The following is a 21,898-nucleotide window of genomic DNA, read 5'->3' on the forward strand; positions in this document are numbered from 1 at the left end:
AAGAATTTTTGTCATTTTCTTGCGTATTTAAACACACACACAAACACAAGCAAAACAATTCGTTATTATCTCGTCAGTTTCATTTAGTGTAGTCTTGGAGACAAGACCAGAATAGTAACCAAAGATGAACACACGTTTTCCGCGCTCAAATAGATGCTGCAACATGTACAAAGGAAATAGGAGACGTCCGCACGCAGGCAAGGATCCAAAGCGCCCTGCCAGAGTTAAAACATGTAAAAAAATCAAAAAGAAAGATCACTTTGTTAGTGTCTGCAAAATCAAATCAAAGAAACCAAAAGGTAATCAGGCCCCCTGAAGAAAAATTAGCCAATGGGGAGCAAGTTGATTATGCATTCAGGGTCGCTTGCATATAGCTAGTGAATTGAAGTCCAGTCAACTATGCTTAATTTGTCTATGCATGGGTGGAGTAGAAATAAAAATGTTAGGGGATTCGGGGGCCACCGCACTGTTGATCTGTTAACGTTTAACAAAAAAGTTATAACCGGAAAAAATCATGAGAGGTTAGAATTTGTAGAATGAACATATCGATTAAACAATAAAATCAACTTTGTAGAATTTATTCCAAACAAACTTTCTCACAAGATCCTTGCGTAAAATCTGTTACCTGAGTGGTCTTTAATTCTGACAGGTTGCGTTCGGTTCTGTTATTGCAAGTTCACTTCAGTTTTGAATTAAGAGCTTAACTGTTCAACGATCTCATGTTGGCGCTAACTGTGGTTTAAAGCCTTATCCCATACTACGACAGGGCCGGGCCAGGTCTGTCATTTTTGATTTATATATTTCTGGATCTCGGATCGTAAGGTTCATTATATTAAAATACTATGGGGCGGATCCAGATATTTTTGCTCGTGCAGGGGTTTCCAATTTGCGCACCAAGTCAATGGGCCAGTTATTTAAACGGAGTTTAGCCATTGTTTGACAAAACCGCGTCCTAAGCCATTTTTAGTTTGCTGGCCAACGCTTTTATAGTGAAAAGTTTTATGAAATTATATAGGCGCAGACTAGAAATACAAGCATTTTCTTAAAATTACTTCCAGCTAAGGAAGAAATTTGGGGGTCGAAAGAGTTGCTAAAGCGCTGCCTAATTTAGACTTCGTTTAAATAACCGACCCAATAATTTCCATCCTTCCGTGCCGTTACACATTTGTTTCTTATACATTATTAAAAGACATGTGAACTACTCGTAACAATCATTCGTCCGGCAAATTGATCAAACCCCACAGTTGAAGGAAGGCAACGTGAAAAGCAAGTTTTATTTTCAAGGGAGGAAATTTAAGTTGTATGCAACAATTCATGAGACCATTCAGGGGTAATCAGTACTTTAAATAAAATTGGGGGAGGGGGGGGGGGGGGGGGGCGGGAGTCCCAACTCCTCTGGCCCTTCCCTGGATCCGCCAGAAATTCTTTTTTCAGGATGTGCACCGAAGGGCAATCGAATGGACATCGTGCTAGGAATAAAAGTAGTATTTACTAACACTTTCAACAATTCGATGACTGGAAGAAAAGAGCTGAATAAAACAGTCAATATTATTCACTTTTAATTTAAACCGCTAATTGAAGAACCGTTCAGTCACGTAGCTTATTATTTCAAGGGGGAATTCCTAGTCTGTAAGAAAAGATAAACAATTCCAGTTCTTTTACAGTCAACTGCATAAACGACTCTCAAATTACATCTTTAAGTTACATGCTCTCGCTTTGAGGGCGGTTAGCCAATTCCCATATTGATATCTACGTGGTAACGCATTCTACATTCTCATTATTGCATGCCAAAAGAACTGAGAGGTTGACGCCTATACATAGAGGACCAAGGTCTGTATGTTGATCCAGCAATGATTAAATTTCAGTTACGTATTTTATTAAAATTAGCTGATCCGAGATTATATTTGCTCAAAATATTTATGTACGGCTGAGTTTGACTAAGTGGGGAACTACGAGCTTTCCAATCCTTACTCTATAACCCTGAAGAAAAAAATCGTTGGCTTTAGTTGGTTATAGAGTTCACACAAATGAAATAGATAAACCTATAAATTAGAAGAATCTAATAATAAATGTCAAGTTTACACCTTCCGAGTATGTATAAAGCCCTTATTTGCCGTATAACAGATTTAGTCTTGTTTTTGGAAACATGTTTAAATTCTAAAACATTGTTTAATTAAAAACAATTTTCTTCATTTATATAGCTATTATGTTTGTCAGTTGCTTAATATAAAGGTACGAGTCCAGCCTATTTGCGTCAATTATTTCCTCCTGATAACTAGCAAGAGGTTAATAGTTTAGTGAGTATAACTTGTTATGTGACATTTTAGTGATGTGAACTTAACCTTATAGTGTTGGAGATATGGAAAGATATCTTAAAACTGATGAACTATGCCAAAATAGTATAAATTGCTCAAGTAGTATTCTTTTGAAATTAACTCATGTTCCCCGGGGGTTCTTGTAACAGGCTGAAAAAACGTTATTTTTTCACCTTAATCAGTTGTTTTTTCGAGTTCGTTCTGTAAACTAGGATCTCACGGTTTGCTGGAAATGTGAGACATACTGGAGACGTACGGTCTGCGACTGACTTTGAAAGTGGTAAACTGGTTACTCCTATATAAAATTTTTAGCTTTTGTCTAATACAGAGAAGTTTAGATCACTAAAGATCGTATGTATTGAAATGAGAGGAACTTTAGCAGATGCTTCATTTTTTCGCGATCAGCTCGTCACACGTATGGAAAAGAAGGCGTAGTCTTTTTCTTATTTTCATACTTTACCTTTTTTATACACTTAAGTTCGAGCGCTCTTTACATCTGAATGAGGAAGATTCTGGCTATTCAGTTTGCCCACGTAGCAGTTATTCTGCTTCCCTACTTCTGCCTGATATATGCAGCAGGCAACAGCAACGAAAAACAGGTAAGTGACATCAACAGCTATATACCCAATAAGCTCTCTCCAGTGCTAATTTTAACTTCTGGAAAATAACACAAAGACAAACACGAAAATGGCACTTTTCAAGTTTAAAATTGTAAACTACCTTTAATTTTTTCACTGTCACTTTAGCTAAAGCTTTTATCCGACATATCTTTCAACAGATCATTTTAGCAACACAACTAAAGACAAGAACCTGATAGAATAAAAATCGCTCCGAAACAGTGCAGCAGTTGGAAAACTTGTGGCGCGTTGTAGAAGAGTTTTGCACAAATTATCAAACAGGGGATATCTCAGAATCAATGTGCATTCATTTACCGCAAATGAACGAAGTGCAGCGATTTAAATTCAATACAATTTAAATTATGAATTTAAATTATTTTTATAGTAGATTTTTGTGCGGAGCAGAAATTTAAGGCGGGACCATTCCCTTTTTTGAGAAAAGGCCGGTGAAGTCTCCTATTTCATCCTGTTCTCGACTTAAAAAAAAAGGCTCTTATCTTTTTCTTAGAAAACAAACTTGTAAGGTCACCTATATGATGTTCCATAACATAACTATGACTGAAATTATTTATTACGTTCAAAACGGACTTGCGCGCCATAACCAATAGAAAAACCAAGTTCTCTTGCACTAATAAGCGAAGGGGACACAGCCGATCGCTTGCTTTTTCAGGCGACTCACCCAGAAGAGCACGTGCAGACGGAACTTTGGTCGTTGTTTTGAATCACCCGAAGAATAAGTTAAAATGCAAATCTTACCACGTCTAGTTGAAATACAATCTTAGCAAGCCCCAAACAAAAGAAACATATTTGGCAAAACGTTTTCCAAAACTATTTTTCCTTATGAGTTTTCCTAAGGCCTCGTTCTTTTTCACAGAAAGATTCATTTAATTTACACAGTCACCCAACATAGAAGCACGTATAGAATAGCCTGAACCATGTACCTTTCATCAGTTTGTTTTTCGGTGAATTAAAGCTCTCTGTTCGTGAAAAATAATAGAGACCGTTCGTGCAATGGCGTTTTACTAAAAAAACGAATAGGGGGAAACTGTGATGGACGCAACCAATCAACTACGTGTATAATTCATTTAAGTTTTATCCTCCCCCGTAAAAAAATATATAAAAGAAAAAGAAAGCTGCTAAGATTTAGAGACTTACAAATAACGAGCAACACGCAACCCCCTCTCTGTGAAGTACATGGAGGTCGGTAGAGGCATGGGTAAAAAGAGTGTCTGTTGTCTTTAACGCGTTTAAGTCACTCATTTCATTGTTGATCAAAATCGAAAGCTTTTATGAGGTTTATACTTGGAATAGCCCTTATTTATGGGCTACCAGTGGGAGTAATGTTGGCCTATTCGATACTTGGAAAACGATTATTTTCATAGGCAGAGATCCGTCCGTGCTACTGTTTTATCCATATTAACAGACAGTTGCGAAATTTAGAATTTTTTTATCTCCTCTGTGAAAATCACTATACAGTGAAATCTCTCAGCGGTATTAAGCAGATCCCCAATTAAGCGGACACCCTCTATTAAGCGGACACTAAGTCTGGTCCCGAAACGAACGTCTGATATTTCCCTTTATAACGAACCCCTGTTCAGCGGACACCTCTATTAAGCGGACGCGGACACTAAAATAGGTTGTATTTGGCTAATTTCTATTGTTAAAAACCTCTCCGGCATCGGATTGAATTGACAATAGTAGTATTGGATTACGTCCTTGAAATACGTGCTGAAGTCAGTTAATGTTTTTACATTTACAAACAAATTAAAGTTAGTAATCAAAGGGAATGAATTTGAACTCTGGATAGCTTCTTTCGTGACACCATGCAACTTAATCACAGTACAGAGTAACCGTTGCCGAATGCTGATCGTGAACAAACATTGCGCAATTTTTACAACCCCTATTAAGCGGACACTTGGGAAGGTCCCGAAGGTGTCCGCTTAATAGAGGTTTCACTGTAGATGACTGCCAGTCTGACCCCCTAATATATTATTTTTTATGTATGTCTTCTGACCTCGTTGGCAAGTACAAAATACTAAAGAATTCTTACTTTCAAACAAGTCCAGGAAGGTTCATTTATATACATATGAAAGGATGAATAAATTATGGACCGCCATTATGAAAGAGGTCTATTGTATTTCTTGACCAAGAAAAACACGTCCCAGATTTTCTTTAACTCAGTTAGTCTCAGTTGATTCCTTTGGTTTTAACCTGAGATCAGGCCCAATTTTAGAAAAAATCCAAAATGATAAAAACCATGTATCAATTAGCATATGCTATTTTTTTCTCGCTGTCTTCAAATTTTATTAATTTGGTTGTAACTTTCTATTTCGCTGACCTAGGAAAGGGAAAGCAAAAAGAAAATCAAAAATGTAAACGGAGTAGAAGAAGAAAAATATTAACAGCAAGCATATGTATCCCAATATTGTTGCTGTTGTTATTATTATTATTATTATTATTATTATTATTATTATTATTATTATTATTATTATCATTATTATTTATTTGTTTATCGGTAATTTATCAAATGAATGTTAAGACTTTTTTCTTGTTACAGACGTCTCCTCCATCCTGTTGTGGTGGTATTCCGGGCATGCACGGGTTTCCAGGCCGTGACGGACGTGACGGCGGAGAAGGCCCGAAAGGTGAGCCGGGAAACCCGGGAAACACTGGGCCTCGGGGACCTGCTGGTGTAAATGGAAAAGATGGTGCTAAAGGAGAGCCTGGTGTACGGGGCCCACCAGGTCCAAAAGGAGAGCGTGGACAAGGTCTAATGCCCTTTAAGAACTGGAAAGAGTGCGCTTGGAAAGATTTAAATGATGACAAAGATAACGGTTTAATAAAGGTAAAGTTACAAGAACTCTTGGTCCCCATTTATCTTTTCTGCTTTTATATTATTATACCCAAGCGATTTAACCATTCTATGTTTATTCCGTCATATTTAGGACTGTGTCTTCACCAAGAACTTTTCTGACACCGCTCTTCACGTTTTCTGGACTGGTGCGCTAAGAATCACTTAGTACGTACTTCACTTTCAACGGGCGCATAGTGTTCAGCTCCCTTACCCATTGACGGTATTGTGTACATGTGGCAAGGCAACACTCAAAACACCCACCGCGTCCGCCATATTGAGGGGCATTGTAACAACATTCACAAAGGAAAGGTGCGCGTGGGATTTTGGGTTGGTAATTGTCGAAATGGATCACCTGGTAACGCCTACACGGGCTGGATTTCTGTGTCCAGGATCTTCATTGAAGACGTTCCTAAGGCTCAGGCCTAAATGTCAAGGCAAAACATTCCTCTCTGTACTGAAAAACTTTTAAAAGCTCTTTAATCAAGGGTGTAGTTTTATAGGTTACTAGCAGATGGATCATATAGATCGTGATAGTATAAGTAACTAATGGTGTAAGCATAATTTATTAAAAAATGCAGGATGCTTTCAAATATTGTGTTTGTGCTGATCTCTCATTGCTAGAATGTTTTTTCGACGGACTAATACATCACTTGCTGCCTTTTCATCTTAGCAACATTCTCTCTAATTAGAGAGGGAAGAAGAAAGAATTATCTTGATTTATTATGAAATCCATTAAAAGGAATCCATAAGAAGTTTTAAAGGCTATTGCATTTCACAGGGTCCAAAAACGAATTTCCCTCTTTCTCTCCTGAGTAAGGTTGAATTTATCGCGTTGCATTTAGGTTGCAAAGCAGATTGTTCTTGTAGCTTTCAAAAGTTATCGTTACCAGAAGAAAACGGTGTTCCCAGAAACAGTCACTTAAGGTAGCCTGTGCTATAAAAGTTGTGAACAGTACTCCCTATTGGCACGCGCAACTTCTTCATCAGCCAATGAGCTGGATTGGAGTGGAATAGAAAAAAGGTGCATGGCTCACACTGTGGTCTAACGTATACAGTAATAGCACTATATGGTATTAAAACCCTTTAACGACCGCTCTAGTCGTTTTCGTTCAATTTGGAACGATGCATATTTTCTTTCCTGGAGCCATTAAGCCTTCAGTTTAAGCTATTAAGTTAGCAAGTACCGACATCAGCAAGGACAGATATTTCAACGGATACCTCGTTTTGGAAATTCCGACCAATCCTGACATAAAAAGACACAAAAACGAAATAACATTTTAGAAAAAAAATCCACTGCCACTTTCCCTTTCCTATAAAGGTAGCCAGCTAAAGTTTAATGCAAAAGAAAGGCGATAAAATGAGAAAAAAGCTCACTTTAAAAAAGGAAAAAAGAGAGCGAGAGACAAAGATCGCAATAGAAAATGTCGAAACACAAAAAAAGCTTCCACAGAACTCTCTCTGCTGTCAACAGCAGTCCATGCAGCAGTTTTTTTTTTTCCAACTGTTTTTACCTATGATTATTAGATTAAGACATATAGTTTCTGGTATTCCTGGTGTAAATGGACTTCCGGGATCCACTGGGGCACCCGGCCATGATGGCCGAGATGGAATTAGGGGAGAACAGGGAAGTCCGGGGAAGACTGGGCCTCAGGGACCTACTGGTGCGAAAGGAATGAAGGGAGAACGCTGTATCACAGGTCCTGTCGGTCCCAAAGGAGATCGAAGAGAGAGAGGTGACAGTGGAATCCAAGCAGGGCCACATAACAAGTGTTCCCACTTAAATTGGAAGGAGTGCACGTTTACAAGGGTAGATGGCAAGGAGAGGAGTATAAGTAAGTTGTCAGTTATATTACAGTTGTGTGACAGAATAAAAACGAATAAACTCTTAAATTATAAAGGTCAGACCACTCCTAATTGAGAAAATTTTACAAAAACCGAAGATTGACAGCGCGAGAAGTACGGATTATGCAGTAGGATTTGTTCAATGTGGGTCCGTGTATTACTGTTGTGATAAGTTTAAGTTCTTTTCTTTTAGTCGGTGAATTGTAAGACCAATAATATAAAATCATTTTATTATTTTCATAAGTTATGCTAAGCCATATTCAGCTATATTGTAAGAGACCGGTTGCAAGCCTTCTAATTCACGGTTTTATACAGATGACTTAGACTCTGATCACGCGAAACTTTAATGCAAAATAGGTTTAATTTTAAGAGAGGTGCGAAGATTGTAAACGTTTGCTCTCGCTCAAGGCCAGGATTCGTGGCCTTTAATAAGCGGAGCTCTCTTAGTCAGCGTATATCATCTACAAAAAGCGAAACCTGAATACATAGTGAATTTGAGTCGGCGATACGGTCAATTGATAACATGAGCAGATTCAGGATCTAAATATTTTATTCGAAGTGTTCAATTAGTTTAAAATGTTTCTGATGATGCTCCTTTTGCGACTGTCTGTTTACACTATAAAAAAAATTCTATACACCTGGAAAATATTCAGGTGAACCTCTTTGGGAGACATAAGCTGCAATGTTTTTTTTCCTTCAGAAAATAAAAACCTTTTCATTTTAGAAAAATAGACAAATTTTTTGCCAATAACTATTTTTGTAAGAACGTACCTGTTAATGCAATGGGAAAATCCAGGTTCTTACCCACAAGTTTTTACTGTCTTTTGACCGGTCCGAGCTAAAATTTGTTTGGTTGGTAATAATTTATTTTGACCGGTTAGTAACTAGACATGACCGAGCTAAAATTTGTTTGGCAGGTAATAATTTATTTTGACCGGTTAGTAACTAGACATGACCGAGCTTAAATTTGTTTGGCCTGTCAACATTGAAAAATAATTTCTAACCCTGGCTGCCCTCCTTATTTACATAGATCTCCATACATATTCTTAAACACTCGAAGACAGGTATCTACAAAATGGAAAAGCCTAGATTTATAGTAAAATAATAAAAGTTATTTCAATTACAAGAGGGAGAATAGATCCTTCAAATTCTGTTTACCCTGAATAAAACAAATAGAGGTAAGCTCGAACAATCTGCACCAAAACGCTCTTTCAACAGACATTGAAAATCTTCAAATTCAAGGTGCTCTCTGCTCTCTTTTCAGAAAACATAACAACGCTTTCACAGACCGTATAATTTACAATCCTCTAACACTGAATCATTTTAACTTGTCACAGAGGCCAGAGTCGCCTAAAATTTACATAAGGAGTTATCATTCATTCAGCGATGCATCGGACACATGGCAATGGTTATAATTTTCGATAAAATTTCATTTTACAATTTAAGATTACCTTATTTTCCGCGCCAGAAACAACGAAAATACACCGAGGAGCACGAATTACAAGGTTACTCTATAATTTTATCTTGGACGCGAGTGTCTTGTTAAAGTGAAATTTCAATCATATCGTTTCTCTTCAACGAACTTGGAGGACACAGGTCAACTTCAATATAATGGAAGATAAAAGGTATCAACTCTAGACCGCGTGACAACAAATGACGTGTGGTGATTGGTCCAAAAAAACTGATGCAATTACAAAGAGGTTATTGATCAACAAACAAAACAAAAGCTACCTCTGTTTTCGTAAAATCCCCGATTCATATAACAGAAAGCTAACCTCGGCGAAAATTCGCTCACCTTCTCCTCCTTCTCGTTCGTTTTCGTTTATACGACGCCTGTTTTCCCTTGCTGTCTCTCGCTCCCTTCTTCGCCGCTCGTCGCTTCTTAGGCGTCTATTTTCTCTTGCTCTCTCTCGTTCATTCTCCAGTTGCTCTTCAGTGAAATTTTGACGCCTTTCCCTTTCTCTTTCTTGCGCTTTTCCCCGTTGTTCGTCAGTAAAATTTTGCCTCCTTTCTCTGTTTCTCTCTTGCTCTCTCTTGCGTTGCTCCTCAGTAAAATGTTTCCTCCTTTCTCTGTCCCTTTCCTGTTCTCTCTCCCGTTGCTCATCAGTAAAATTGCGCCTCCTTTCTCTATCCCTTTCTTGTTCTCTCTCCCGTTGCTCATCAGTAAAATTGCGCCTCCTTTCTCTATCCCTTTCCTGCTCTTTCTCCCGTTGCTCGTCAGTAAATTTGCGCCTCCTTTCTCTGTTTCTTTCTTGCTCCCTCTCCCGTTGCTCGTCAGAGCAGTTTCGCCTCCTTTCTCTAGCTCTCTGCCGCTCTCTCTCTCGTTGCACGCTGGGAAAAAAAGTGGTAAAAATCGGCCAAAAGATTGAGTGTGGGCGTGATAGGCACAAAACATTTTTGGAGTTCTTGGGGCTATAACTTTCTTTCCTTTAAGGGCATGACACTGAAATTAACACAGGCAACAATACTTCACTCCAGGAAAATTTTGGAATAGGCGTTTTGTTGGTAGAGAGTCACGTGACCCTCTAGTGGCCAATTAAAAAATCAAAACTCCCAAAGACTTCTCCTCCAAGAGAATTAAACCTGAAAGTGTGATACTTTGCACAAATATAGTGCACATAAAATTAAAGAACTTGTCCGATTTGGAATCTCAAATTTCATTTTTGTGACGTCACAACTGATGACGTCACAAAATTGACTTTTTGGTCATGCGCAGTACTAACCCAAAAAATGTAGAATTTGAAAGAAAAACTTAAGACAAATAGAAAGTGAAAGTCTCAACTCATTATCTTCTATAGTTTAAGAGATATTTGTGACATTCCACGCATATTTTTAAACAAACTTTGGACACATTTTGTGGCCGATTTTTAGCACTTTTTTTCCCAGCGTGTTGAGCTTGGCTTGCTTGCCGCCTACTTTCTCGTTTTCTCTGCCTCTCTTTATCTCTATACTCCAAACTAGAGGGCATAATAAATAAATAATGTAGAAAATACGGATGTATAAAAAATGTCAACCGACACGAAAAATTTCTTTTTGTTCTGAGTTGACTTTCCTAAACTTCTAAGTTGTTTATGCTTTACAAAACGCGGGTTGCCATTCGTTTTCGCGCCAAAAAAATCCTCACCACAGACTACCCGAAATTTTGCGTTGGTATGCCTGTGGTGCGGACGGACGGTCGGGCGGGCGGGCGGTCGGTGTACGGTCACGTGATTACCAAATTTTCTCGGATGGGTAGTTTACCACATTTTGTTACCCATGGTGCTCCGCTGCGCGCTTCGCGCGCGAGAGCTCCGCTATCATCTTTATCAACTATAACTCATTTTATTTTGATAACAATCAACAAGTCACTCGTTCTGTTTTCCTTGCGGTAGAGCTGTCAGTTCATGAAGAATTATACACAAACGGCTCTCCATGTCTACTTCGCTGCATGGTAACCCTTGCTTTGCTTCCTGTGACAAGTGCAGCAGCTGCATTCGTTGGTATTTCACATTCAGTGGCACTGAGTGTAGCTCTCCTGGTAGAATTGCATGGCGCGTACTATATGGCAACAGCAGCTGGCAAAAACCTTCACCGTCACCGTCACATTGAAGGACACTGCAATAACATTCACAAGGGAAAAGTGCGAGTGGGGATTTGGGTTGGAAACTGTAATAACGGCCATGTAAATGCTGACGCGTACACAGGCTGGACTACAATGTCCCGGATCTTCATTGAAGAAGTGGCGAGAGCAAAATTAATAAACTTGATTGACCACACATGTGCCCAAAGACGCGCCTGATAGCAAAATTGTCTTAGTTCGTGATTTTATCTGTTAACGTTTAACAAAAAAGTTATAACTAAGAAAGAGAATCAGGAAAAGTTAGAATTTGTAGAATGAACTTACTGATTGAACAATAAAGTTTAAGAAAATCAACTTTGTAGAATTTGTTATTCCAAACAAACTTTTTCACAGGATCGTTAAGTAAAAACTGTTACTTGAATTGGTCTTTCAGGCAGTTTGCGTTCGGTTCTGCTATTGCCAGTTCGCTTCTGCTAATCAGTTTTTAATCAGGAGGCTCTCTGCTATAGCCCGAGAGCCTAATTGTTCAAGGATCTCTTGTTAGCGCTAACTGTGGTTTAAAGCTTTATCTCATACTACGACAGGGCCGGGCCAAGTATACCATTCCTGATTTATATTTCGGGGTCTCTGCTGACCTTAAGGTTCATTAAAATGTTACAGAGAGGATCGGCATAGTTTTTCTCAGGGATTTCCAACTTGCGCACCAAGTAAAAGTCAATGGGCCAGGTATTTAAACGGAGTTTAACCGGTGTTTCACAATTAAAACCGCGTCCTAAGCCATTTTCAGTTTCCCGGCCAATGCTTTTATCTTTGTTAAAACCATTTATCGTGAAAGTTTTATGAAATCATAACGCGCAGACTAGAAATGCAATTATTTTCTTAAAATTACTACCCACTAAGGAAAAAATGCCTGTGTACAGAGGTGCAATCGATTCGAGATCGTGCTAGATGTTAACGAAACCAGTTAATGCGAAATGTACATGGTTGTCTTAAAGTGAGAAGGACTGACTATATAGTAAGTTTAACAAGGAAATTATGCCGAGTTATTTTGTTTGCTGGGATAAAAGTAGTATTTACTAACACAGTCAATATTATTCACTTTTAATTTAAACCAGTAATTCATTTAAGAACCGTTCAGTCACGTAGCCAAAGTCCAACGGGGATATTCCTAAATCTAATCAAGCAATTTCGTTTACATTCAACTGCATAAAGTTTCTCAAATTTCATCTTTTAGCTTTCAGGGCGGTTAGCCGATTCCCGGTATCAATATCTATGTTTTAATGCATTCTACATTCTTATTATTGCATGCCAAAAGAACTGAGAGGCTGACTTCTATACACAGAGGACCAACGGGTCTGTTTGTTGATCTATTGATCCACAGCAATGATTAAATTTCTGTTATTTTGTTAAAATTAGCTGATCCGAGATTATATTTGCACAAAATATTTATGTATGGCTGAGGTTGACTAAGTGGGGAACTATGAGCTTTCCAATCCTTACTACTCAAGAACCCTGAAGAAAAAAATCGTTGGCTTTAGTTGGTTATAGGATTCAGGCAAATGAAATAAATAAACGTATAAACTAGAAGAATTTAATTAATATATAAATATCAAGTTTATACTTTTCGTGTATGTATAAGGCCCTTATTTGCCATATAGTAATTGATTTGGTCTTTTTTTTGGAAACATGTTCAAATACTAATACAATGTTTAATTAAAAGCAATTTTCTTAAGTTATGTATTGCTGAGGTTGACTAAGTGGGGAACTATTCAGAGCTTTCCAATCCTTACTACTCAAGAACCCTGAAGAAAAAAATCGTCGGCTTTACTTGGTTATAGGATTCAGACAAATGAAATAAATAAACGTATAAACTAGAAGGATTTGTATAGGTAAAAGCTTGATTTGTAGTGATATTTGGCATAAATACCACGAGTGGTATTTCGAAATTGTTCTACGTAATTTCACGAGCCGTCAGGCGAGTGAAATTTGAGGCAATTTTGAAATATCACTCGTGGTATTTATGCCAAATATCACGTACAAAACATGCTATTATTTGTTTATACTACTACCCGCAAAGGTTCTGTAATTTTCACATGTAAATATTACAAATTGAAGCTGCAATACCACTGCTCCAAGCCAATCAAATTGCAGAATTTCTCATGTAGTTTTATAAAATAATAAATGTCAAGTTTACACTTCCCGTGTATGTATAAAGCCCTTATTTGCCATATAGTAATTGATTTGGTCTTGTGTTTGGAAACATGTTTAAATACTAATACAATGTTTGATTAAAAACAATTTTCTTTATTTATATAGCTACTATGTCTTCAGTTGCTTGATATAAAGGTACTTGCCCAGCGTACGAATTCACGTGAATTTTTCCCTCCTGATAACCATCAGCCTGTACTGACATCCCTTTGACGCTTAGTTGAAAATTTTCAGGCAAGTTTCTTTTTTATTTTAATCCTTCTTTCTTAAGAGAGTTATGGCTACACATACCGTTACCCCAACACCTCGTGTTTTAATCTTGGGGCACTCTTTTATTCGACGCCCGCAGAAGTTCATTGAATATCAAATCGGTTACCTTGATTTATCCCTACAAATTACGGCTCCCGCCGATATAACTTGGCATGGCATTGGTGGGCGTACAGTTGCAAAAACGATCAAATTTGATCTGCACGTAGTTCGATCTACACGCCCCGACATAGTTATCGTGCAGCTCGGTATAAATGTTCTACCATTTCAGTCTCCTCTACAGGTTGGGTCAGAACTTGAGGACTTCGTTCGTTTGTTGCACGATTAATTCCTACGGGGTAAAATTCGTGTGTGTATGCCAAACTATTCGTCGGCGCTCTGCTAGTAGTGCCTTTAACAAAAACGTAGATCTTTTAACACTTTACCTACGGGTCAGTTTCATTGGACTGCTACTCCAATGCCTGTTTTCGTTATTTTAGATGAGTGTACTTTTAAGTACTGAAACCAACTTAGTTTATTGGTTTTCCTTCTCGAGAGCTCGGCTTGCGTCTTGGTGGGGTTGCCGCGTTCTTGTGGCTTGTGGCGGATTTTTGTCCCCACCTTTCCTGAAGAGATGTTAATTAGTTATTTTTATTATTGGTTTCACGTAGCCAAAGTCCAACGGGGACATTCCTAATCTAATCAAGCATTTTTTAAATTTACTTTCAACTGCATAAAGTTTCTCAAATTTCATCTTCAATTTATGCTTTCGCTTTCAGGGCGGTTAGCCAATTCCCGGTATCAATATCTATGTTTTAATGCATTCTACATTCTCATTATTGCATGCCAAAAGAACTGAGAGGCTGACTTCTATACACAGAGGAGCAACGGGTCTGTTTGTTGATCCACAGTAATGATTAAATTTCAGTTATTATATTAAAATTAGCTGATCGGATATTATATTTGCACAAAATATTTATGTATGGCTGAGGTTGGCTAAGTGGGGAACTATGAGCTTTCCAATCCTTACTGCTCAAGAACCCTGAAGAAAAAAATCGTTGGCTTTAGTTGGTTATAGGATTCAGACAAATGAAATAAAGACGTATAAACTAGAAGAATTTAATTAATATATAAATGTCAAGTTTACACTTTCCGTGTATGTATCAGTAAAGCCCTTATTTGCCATATAGTAATTGATTTGGTCTTGTTTTTGGAAACATGTTTAAATACTAATACAATGTTTAATTAAAAACAATTTTCTTTAGTTATATAGCTACTATGTCTTCAGTTGCTTGATATAAAGGTACTTGTCCAGCGTACGTATTCACGTGAATTTTTTCCTCCTGATAACAAGAGGTTAATACCTCAGTATAACTTGGTACGTGACATGTTAGTGTTACGAACTTACCTTAGTGTTGGAGATATGGAAAGATATCTTAAAATGGACTATGCCAAAATGGTATAAATTGCTCAAAGTAGCATTCTTTTAAAATTAACTCATGTTCCCCGGGGGTTCTTGTTACAGGCTGAAATTTATTTAAAGTTGTTTTTCGAGTTCGTTCTATAATTACGGTCTGCTGGAAATGTGAGACATACTGCATGGAGACGTTGCGACTGACTTCGAAAGTGGTAAACTGGTTGCTCCTATATAAAATTTTTATTTTTTGTCTAATACTGGGACATTTAGATCACTAAATATCGTATGTATTGAAATGAGATCAACATTATTTTGTCGCGATCAGCTCGTCACACGTACATGAAGAAGAAGGCGTAGTCTTTTCTTATTTTCATACTTTACCTTTTTTATACACTTCAGTTCCAGCGCTCTTTAAATCTGAATGAGGATGATGTTGACCATTCAGTTTGCCCTCGTAGCAGTTATTCTGCTACCCTGTTTCTGTCTGATATATGCAGCAGAACACATCAGCAACGAAACACAGGTAGGTGATGAAGCTTTATCCGACATATCTTTTAACGGATCATGTTTTTTAGCTGGCAACACAACTTAAGAAAAGAACCTGATAGCCGTGAAAAATCGCTCCGAAACAGTGCATCAGTTGGAAAACTTGTGGCGGTGTAGAGGAGTTTTGCACATTATCAAACAGGGGATACCTCAGAGTCGATATGCATTTATTTACCGCAAATGAACGAAGTGCAGCGATTTAAATTTAGTACAATTTAAATTAACTATAAATTTAAATAATTTTTATAGTAACTTTTTGTGCGCAGCAGAATTTAAAGCGGGACTATTCCCTTTTTTGAGAAAAGGACGGTAAAGTCTCCTATATTTCAGATCGCGGCTTAAAAAAGGCTCATATATTTTTCTTATAATACAAACTATATGATGTTCCTTAGTTATGATTGAAACCATTTATTACGTTTAAAACGGACTTGCGAGCCATAACCAATACATACCAAGTTCCCTTGCATTAAGCGAAGGCGACACACCCAGAAGAGGACGTGCAGACGGAACTTTGGTCGTTGTTTTGAATCACCCAATACGTTCAATTGCGAATCTTACAGCGTCTAGTTGAAATACAATCTTATAGCAAGCCCCAAACAAAAGAAAAATATATTTGGGAAAACGTTTTCCAAAAAGTATTGTTTTCCTTTTTAGCTTTCCTAAGGCCTCGTTTTTTTTTTTTTTTTCAGAAAGAAGCATTTAATAGTTATCCCCGTTTTACAAAGTTTTCTTGTACTAAGCGAAGGCGACTCACCCGATCGCTCACTTCTAATCGGGTTATACACCCAACATAAAAGCACGTACAGAATATACCCTGAACCATGTACAATTCATGAGTTTGTTTTTCGGTGAATTCCCGGGGGGGGGGGGGGTACTCCCGCCAATTTTGGATAGGGGTGTGCCGCGAAGGTTCGTGAACCCTACCGCTATTTAAGGACTAAGAAAGCGAAAACGGATACCCTTTTTAAGGGCCAAAGCCGTAAAATGACACCCTATTCAAGGAAAAAACAAAATTATTAAAGGCATGAAAAGGAAAACTTTATTTCTCCTCTGTAACATTGGATGTATAGCATCAAGCATAAAATACTAGAATAAGCCTAGTTTTAAAAAAAATGTTCGTTTAGGCGGGCGTTTTCACACTCCACTATTAGATAACACAATTAAGCTACCCTATCTAAGGAACACACCTGGGACACAGAAACAAAAGGGTAAAAAAAGATACCCTATTTAAGGGCTGAGAACCTCAAAAACCATACCCTATTCCGCGGCACGTACCTATATAGCCCATATATGGGAGTACCCCCCCCCCCCCCGGGGGTGAATTAAACATCTCTGTTCATGTAAAATAATAGAGACCGTTCGCGCAATGGTGTTTTATTAAAAAACAAATAGGGGGAAACCGCGATGGACGCAAGGAATCAGCTAAAATTCATTTAATTTCGATTCCCCCGTAAAAAAATTATATAAGAGAAAAAGAAAGCTGCTAAGATTTAGAGACTTACAACTCATTTCATCTGTTTCATTGTTGATCAAAATCAAAAGCTTTTATGAGGTTTATACTTGGAATGGGCCTTATTTATGGGCTACCAGTGGGAGTCATGTTGGCCTATCCGATACTTGGAAAACGATTATTTTCAGAGGCAGAGCTCCGTGTTGAGACCGCGTGCAACAATGCAATGCTACGCAATTACTACTGGCTTGTTTTGCAAAGAGTAATTTAACTGTAAGATAATTTTCTCATTAACTGCTATTCCTTTTGTCGACGAAAACGACTACAGCGAGATTTCTGCGAAAGCTGTGTCAGCGAAACCGAAAATAAAAAAGAATCGCCCTTTCTCTTGTATAGAGCTAACAGTAGAGCAGGGAAATCCTTAACATACTGAATATTCTCTCAGGGTCATTTATAATTTACAGTTTTAGTACGCAATATTGACAACGCAATGTAACGAACTTTGTAAGATCGCGCGCGCTTTAAATTCAACGGCGATTTCAAAATATGTAACACTGAAGATGACGGATGTACCGTCGAAACATGTCTGGAAAATTAAAGAAAGTTGTTATGTTTATACGACTATCTATATTGTTGCTGCTATCTAGACCTTTTGAATTTACAGTTTGAAGAGAGCAATTTCTGGTTTGATGTTTATTTTTTTCAGTCTTTATAGCGATTATTCCTACCCACTTACTTTGTCAATTGTAGGCGAACCCTCCTAAAGCTGAATTTCAAGGGATCGTAATCAAGCTCAGAAAGAGAAATAAAATTTCGTCGTTGCTTATTTACGTCATCCATAAAACGCGAAATTAGGCATTTTCACGTCGTAGTCGTGCAAAAACGCGAAAGAAATGAACAAAAAAGTGTGTTGCACGTGCGAAGTTGTTGTTTTGCTAATTAAACCTATTGGTTTTTTTTGACGTTCTAGTTGTCGTCCGCGTCGTTGGATCTTAAACTCCCTAAATTGTACAAACGACCGGTTTCAATAGACCGGCGAAATTTCTCATTTTATTAAAGCACTGAGGTTACGACAACTTCGAGTTAAACTGATTTCACGGGTTGTCAAAGAGTCCAGCGATTCCTTTTTCCCAGGTGAGCCCCGACTCATTTCGCTTCAATATTCAGGAATGCTCTTGATCTTTTTGCGCTTTCATTGCCTCTCGCCCGACATGTTTTGCACGGCGTTTGGTCATGCGAAACCTCCACGAAACATCCACGCCTCGCGCGAGGTAACTTTATCCCGATTCTAAAAGTAACTCGAGACGAATTACCTATGGAATAGGGTGTATATGGGGGATGCCCTCTCTGTCCCGTTTATAGTCTCTTGATATTAACAGACAGTTGCGAAATTTAGAATTGTTTTATCGCCTCTGTGAAAATCACTATCGATACTGCCAGTCTGACCCCCTAATATATTCCTTTTTATGTATGTCTTCTGACCTCGTTGGCAAGTACAAAATACTAAAGAATTCTTACTTTCAAACAAGTCCAGGAAGGTTCGTTTGTATACATAAGAAAGAATGAATAAATAATTAGCCGCCATTATAAAAGAGGTCTATTGTATTTCTTGACCAAGGATATAAAGCACGTCCCAGGTTTTCGTTAACTCAATTAGTCTCAGTTGATTCCTTTGGTTTTAACCTGAGATCAGGCCCAATTTTAGCGGTTCTCATACATTCTCTCTAACGGCGAATGTTATTTTCAAAGCGAAACGAAAATAGAGCCTGATCTCAGGTTATTTGGCTTAGAATATGAAGAGCAGCTTCCTATTCAAGTTTGCAAAAGCAACGGTAAAAATCCAAAATGATAAAAACCATGTATCAATTAGCATATGCTATTTTTTTCTCGCTGTCTTCAAATTTTATTAATTTGGTTGTAACTTTCTATTTCGCTGACCTAGGAAAGGGAAAGCAAAAAGAAAATAAAAAATGTAAACGGAGTAGAAGAAGAAAAACATTAACAGCAAGCATATGTATCCCAATATTGTTGCTGTTGTTATTATTATTATTATTATTATTATTATTATTATTATCATTATTATTTATTTGTTTATCGGTAATTTATCAAATGAATGTTAAGGCTTTTTTCTTGTTACAGGCATCTCTTTCATGCTGTTGTGGTGGTATTTCCGGCATGCACGGGTTACCAGGCCGTGACGGACGTGACGGCCGAGAAGGACCGAAAGGTGACCCGGGAAGCCCGGGAAACACTGGGCCTCGGGGACCTGCTGGTGTAAATGGAAAAGATGGTGCTAAAGGAGAGCCTGGTGTACGGGGTCCACCTGGTCCAAAAGGAGAGCGTGGACAAGGTCTAATGCCCTTTAAGAACTGGAAAGAGTGCGCTTGGAAAGATTTAAACGATGACAAAGATAACGGTTTAATAAAGGTAAAGTTACAAGAACTTCTTGGTCCCCATTTATCTTTTCTGCTTTTATCTTATTGTACCCGAGCGATTTAACCATTCTATGTTTATTTCCGTCATATTTAGGACTGTGTCTTCACCAAAAACTTTTCTGACACCGCTCTTCACGTTTCCTGGACTGGTGCGCTAAGAATCTACAAGTGTACAGACTGTTGCAAACGCTGGTACTTCAGTTTCAACGGCGCAGAGTGTTCAGCTCCCTTACCCATTGACGGTATTGTGTACATGTGGCAAGGCAACACTCAAAGCATTCTCCGCGTCCGCCATATTGAGGGGCATTGTAACAACATTCACAAAGGAAGGGTGCGCGTGGGATTTTGGGTTGGTAATTGTCAAGAACGATCACCTGGTGACGCCTACACGGGCTGGATTTCTGTGTCCAGGATCTTCATTGAAGAAGTTCCCAAGGCTCAGGCCTAAATGTCGAGGCAAAACATACCTTCCTGCAATGAAAAACTTTTAAAAGTTCTTTAATCAAGAGTGTAGTTTTATAGGTTACTAGCATATGGATGATATAGATTGTGATGGTATAAGTAACTAATGGTGTAAACAAAATTTATTAGAAAATGCAGGATGCTTTCAAATATTTTGTTTGTGCTGATCTCTCATTGCATTCTTGTTTTCTACGGACTAAAATACATCGCTTGCTTGCATTTTCAACTTAGCAATGACCATTAATACATTCTCTCTAATTAGAGAGGGAAGAAGATAACATTGTCTTGATCAAGAGCCAGTAAGGGCGTTAAAGAACAAAATTTCTGTCTGGCGGGAAAAGATGTGCTCAACTATACTGCAGAGTCCTGGTAATGTCCTTGAGAAAAATACTGGAGAACCTAACATTTACTTCTTCCACTTTCGACCAAAAATACGTCCACACTTATCTGGCTTCTCCGGCTCCTTTTCCTATTTCGCCAAATACAGCAGTCGGAATAACTGTAATTTTACCGTTGATTTTAAAGGATCCAATTGTGTAAAAGTTATTTCCATTTGCTTTGGTAATAAAGTTCGTAGCTGAAGCAGGACAATTTAACCATATCAAAGTCACATTGCTCTACTTTGGCCGCCATTTTTTTGGGGGGATGAAAGCGAGTCTTCCGGAAGTCTACCACTTCACCGGAAGTCAGCTGGGTAACCGGAAACTGTTTTCGCATGGTCCGCATAGTTCTAAAAATAACTTTTTTGGGATTAAGGTATCCCGGCCAACGCCCTGAGTGTCCCTCTCTGTCCTATTATGGCTCTTGTCTTGATTTATTATGAAATTCCACTAAAAGGAATCCCTAGGAATTTTTAAAGGCTGTTGCATTTAACAGGACCCAAAAAGGAGTTTTCCCCTTCGAATCTTTTTAATACGAACTTAAAGATCTCCCGAGTAAGGTTAAATTTATCGGGTTGCATTTAGGTTGCAAAACAGATAGTTCTCAAAGCTTTCAAAAGTTATCGTTACCAGAAGAAAACTGTGTTCCCAGAAACAGTCACTTAAGGTAGCCTGTGCTATAAAAGTTGTGAACGGTACTCCCCATTGGCGCGCGCAACTTCCTCATCAGCCAATGAGCTGAATTGGAATGGAATAGAAAAAAGGTGCATGGCTCACATTGTGGTCTACCGTATATACAGTAATAGCACTCTATTGTATTAATTAATAAATCCCTTTAACGACCGCTTTGGTCGTTTTCGTTCAATTTGGAACGGTGCATATTTTCTTTCCAGGAGCCTTTAAGCCTTCATTATTATTATTAAGTTGGCAAGCAAGGACATCAGCAAGGACAGATATTTCTCCGGATACCTCGTTTTGGAAATTCCGACCAATCCTGACATAAACAGACACAAAAACGAAATAACATTTTCGAAAAAAAAAATCCACTGACACTGTCCCTTTCCTATAAAGGTAGCCAGCTAAAATTTAATGCGAAAGAAAGGAGATAAAATGGGGGAAAAGCTCACTTTAAAAAAGAAAGATGGGGGAAGAAAGAGAGCGTGAGACAAAGATCGCAATAGAAAATGGCGAAACACAAAAAAAGCTACCACTGAACTGACTCTACTCTATGCAGCAGTCTTTTTTCAACTGTTTTTAGCTATGATTATTAGATTAAGACATATATATATGTTGCAATGATGGGCAACCGGGTAGTAATGGTATTTATGGTGTAAAGGGACTTCCGGGATCCACTGGAGCAACCGGCCCGGACGTGATGGCTCAAAGTAGTATTCTTTTTAAATTACCTCGTAGTGTTCCTAGTCTACTATTATTCATGGAAATCCCTAGTCTAATATTATTCACTTTTAATTTAAACTGCTCATTCAAGAACCGTTCAGTCACGTAGCCATAGTTCAAGGGGACATTCCTAATCTATGAGATAAAAAAATTTAGTTCTTTTACATTC

At 38.1% G+C, this 21,898-nt stretch overlaps 1 protein-coding gene and 2 pseudogenes across 1 annotated transcript; all 3 read left to right on the forward strand.

Annotated features, from left to right (window-relative positions):
* The first annotated feature begins 1,807 nt into the window (after positions 1 to 1,807).
* Positions 1,808 to 20,112, forward strand: LOC140928307 (collagen triple helix repeat-containing protein 1-like). Its single transcript, XM_073378043.1, has 4 exons — positions 1,808 to 1,830; positions 15,458 to 15,581; positions 19,194 to 19,481; positions 19,584 to 20,112. Exons 2-4 carry the CDS (start codon positions 15,480 to 15,482, stop codon positions 19,935 to 19,937), a joined length of 744 nt encoding a protein of 247 aa, XP_073234144.1. The 5' UTR covers positions 1,808 to 1,830; positions 15,458 to 15,479; the 3' UTR covers positions 19,938 to 20,112.
* LOC140926046 (collagen triple helix repeat-containing protein 1-like) lies at positions 2,816 to 6,212 on the forward strand (annotated as a pseudogene).
* On the forward strand, positions 7,300 to 11,406 carry LOC140926047 (collagen triple helix repeat-containing protein 1-like; annotated as a pseudogene).
* Positions 20,113 to 21,898: the final 1,786 nt, after the last annotated feature.

Source organism: Porites lutea, chromosome 2 (assembly GCF_958299795.1).
Source record: "Porites lutea chromosome 2, jaPorLute2.1, whole genome shotgun sequence".
Classification (NCBI taxonomy): domain Eukaryota; kingdom Metazoa; phylum Cnidaria; class Anthozoa; order Scleractinia; family Poritidae; genus Porites; species Porites lutea.